Genomic DNA, 693 nt, shown 5'->3' on the forward strand with positions numbered 1-693 from the left:
CAGACTAAAACCAGGGACAAGTTAACCCACAACACCTGCAGACTAAAACCAGGGACAAGTCAACAAACAACCCCTGCAGACCAAACACAGGGAAACGTGATCCCGTATAGCTGATATTAAGGCCCTTTAGTCTTTTATGGAACTTGCAGACATTGTGATCAAAGCTGGAACTCGTTTAGAACTGTCCGGGGTTCCGTCGTCACATTTATGAGCTCGGAATAAACATGAATGATCCGCTAACGTCGCTGCACCGAACCTTTGCGTCGCTCTTGTCGAACAGGAAGCACCACGGAGAGTGGACGGACCTGATGGACAGCTCGTAGGAACAGAGGAAGAAGGCGGCTTCGACCAGATCTACAGGAGGCACAGAGGGACAAACTCCATCAGCTGTGAGTTTAGCCTCGGTGTAGAGCTACTCTGACGCGTGTTCAGACACAACATGAAGCAGTTAGAGCTCCACTGAGTCGACACTTTTCAGGCACTTTATTAATATTGTAAAATAAGATTTTTCTGTTTTTGTGATGAACAGATTTTGGATATTTACCAGGGATTATTCAGATATTCTATTGATGTGTTCAGATTTTTTGATTTAAAAAAAAAAAAAGTTAATCTTTCTATAATTTTTCATGCATTTTATCAATGTTTTGTCCGAGACCTTTTTTTGAGATTTGTGTTTTTGTGTGTATAGTGTGT

The 693-nt window shown here is 42.0% G+C and overlaps 1 protein-coding gene across 1 annotated transcript in view; it reads right to left on the reverse strand.

Moving 5' to 3' along the window:
• Positions 1–354, reverse strand: part of minpp1b (multiple inositol-polyphosphate phosphatase 1b) — a gene marked incomplete at its 5' end in the record, with an annotated part of 1,985 nt that extends 1,631 nt beyond the window's left edge. The window contains one exon of the mRNA XM_008304596.1: positions 257–354. Coding sequence (XP_008302818.1) covers positions 257–354 — 98 coding nt within the window. The remainder of the gene's footprint in view (positions 1–256) is intronic.
• Between the last annotated feature and the right edge of the window lie 339 nt (positions 355–693).

This window comes from Stegastes partitus, unplaced genomic scaffold (assembly GCF_000690725.1).
Source record: "Stegastes partitus isolate 25-593 unplaced genomic scaffold, Stegastes_partitus-1.0.2 Scaffold2259, whole genome shotgun sequence".
Classification (NCBI taxonomy): Eukaryota; Metazoa; Chordata; class Actinopteri; family Pomacentridae; genus Stegastes; species Stegastes partitus.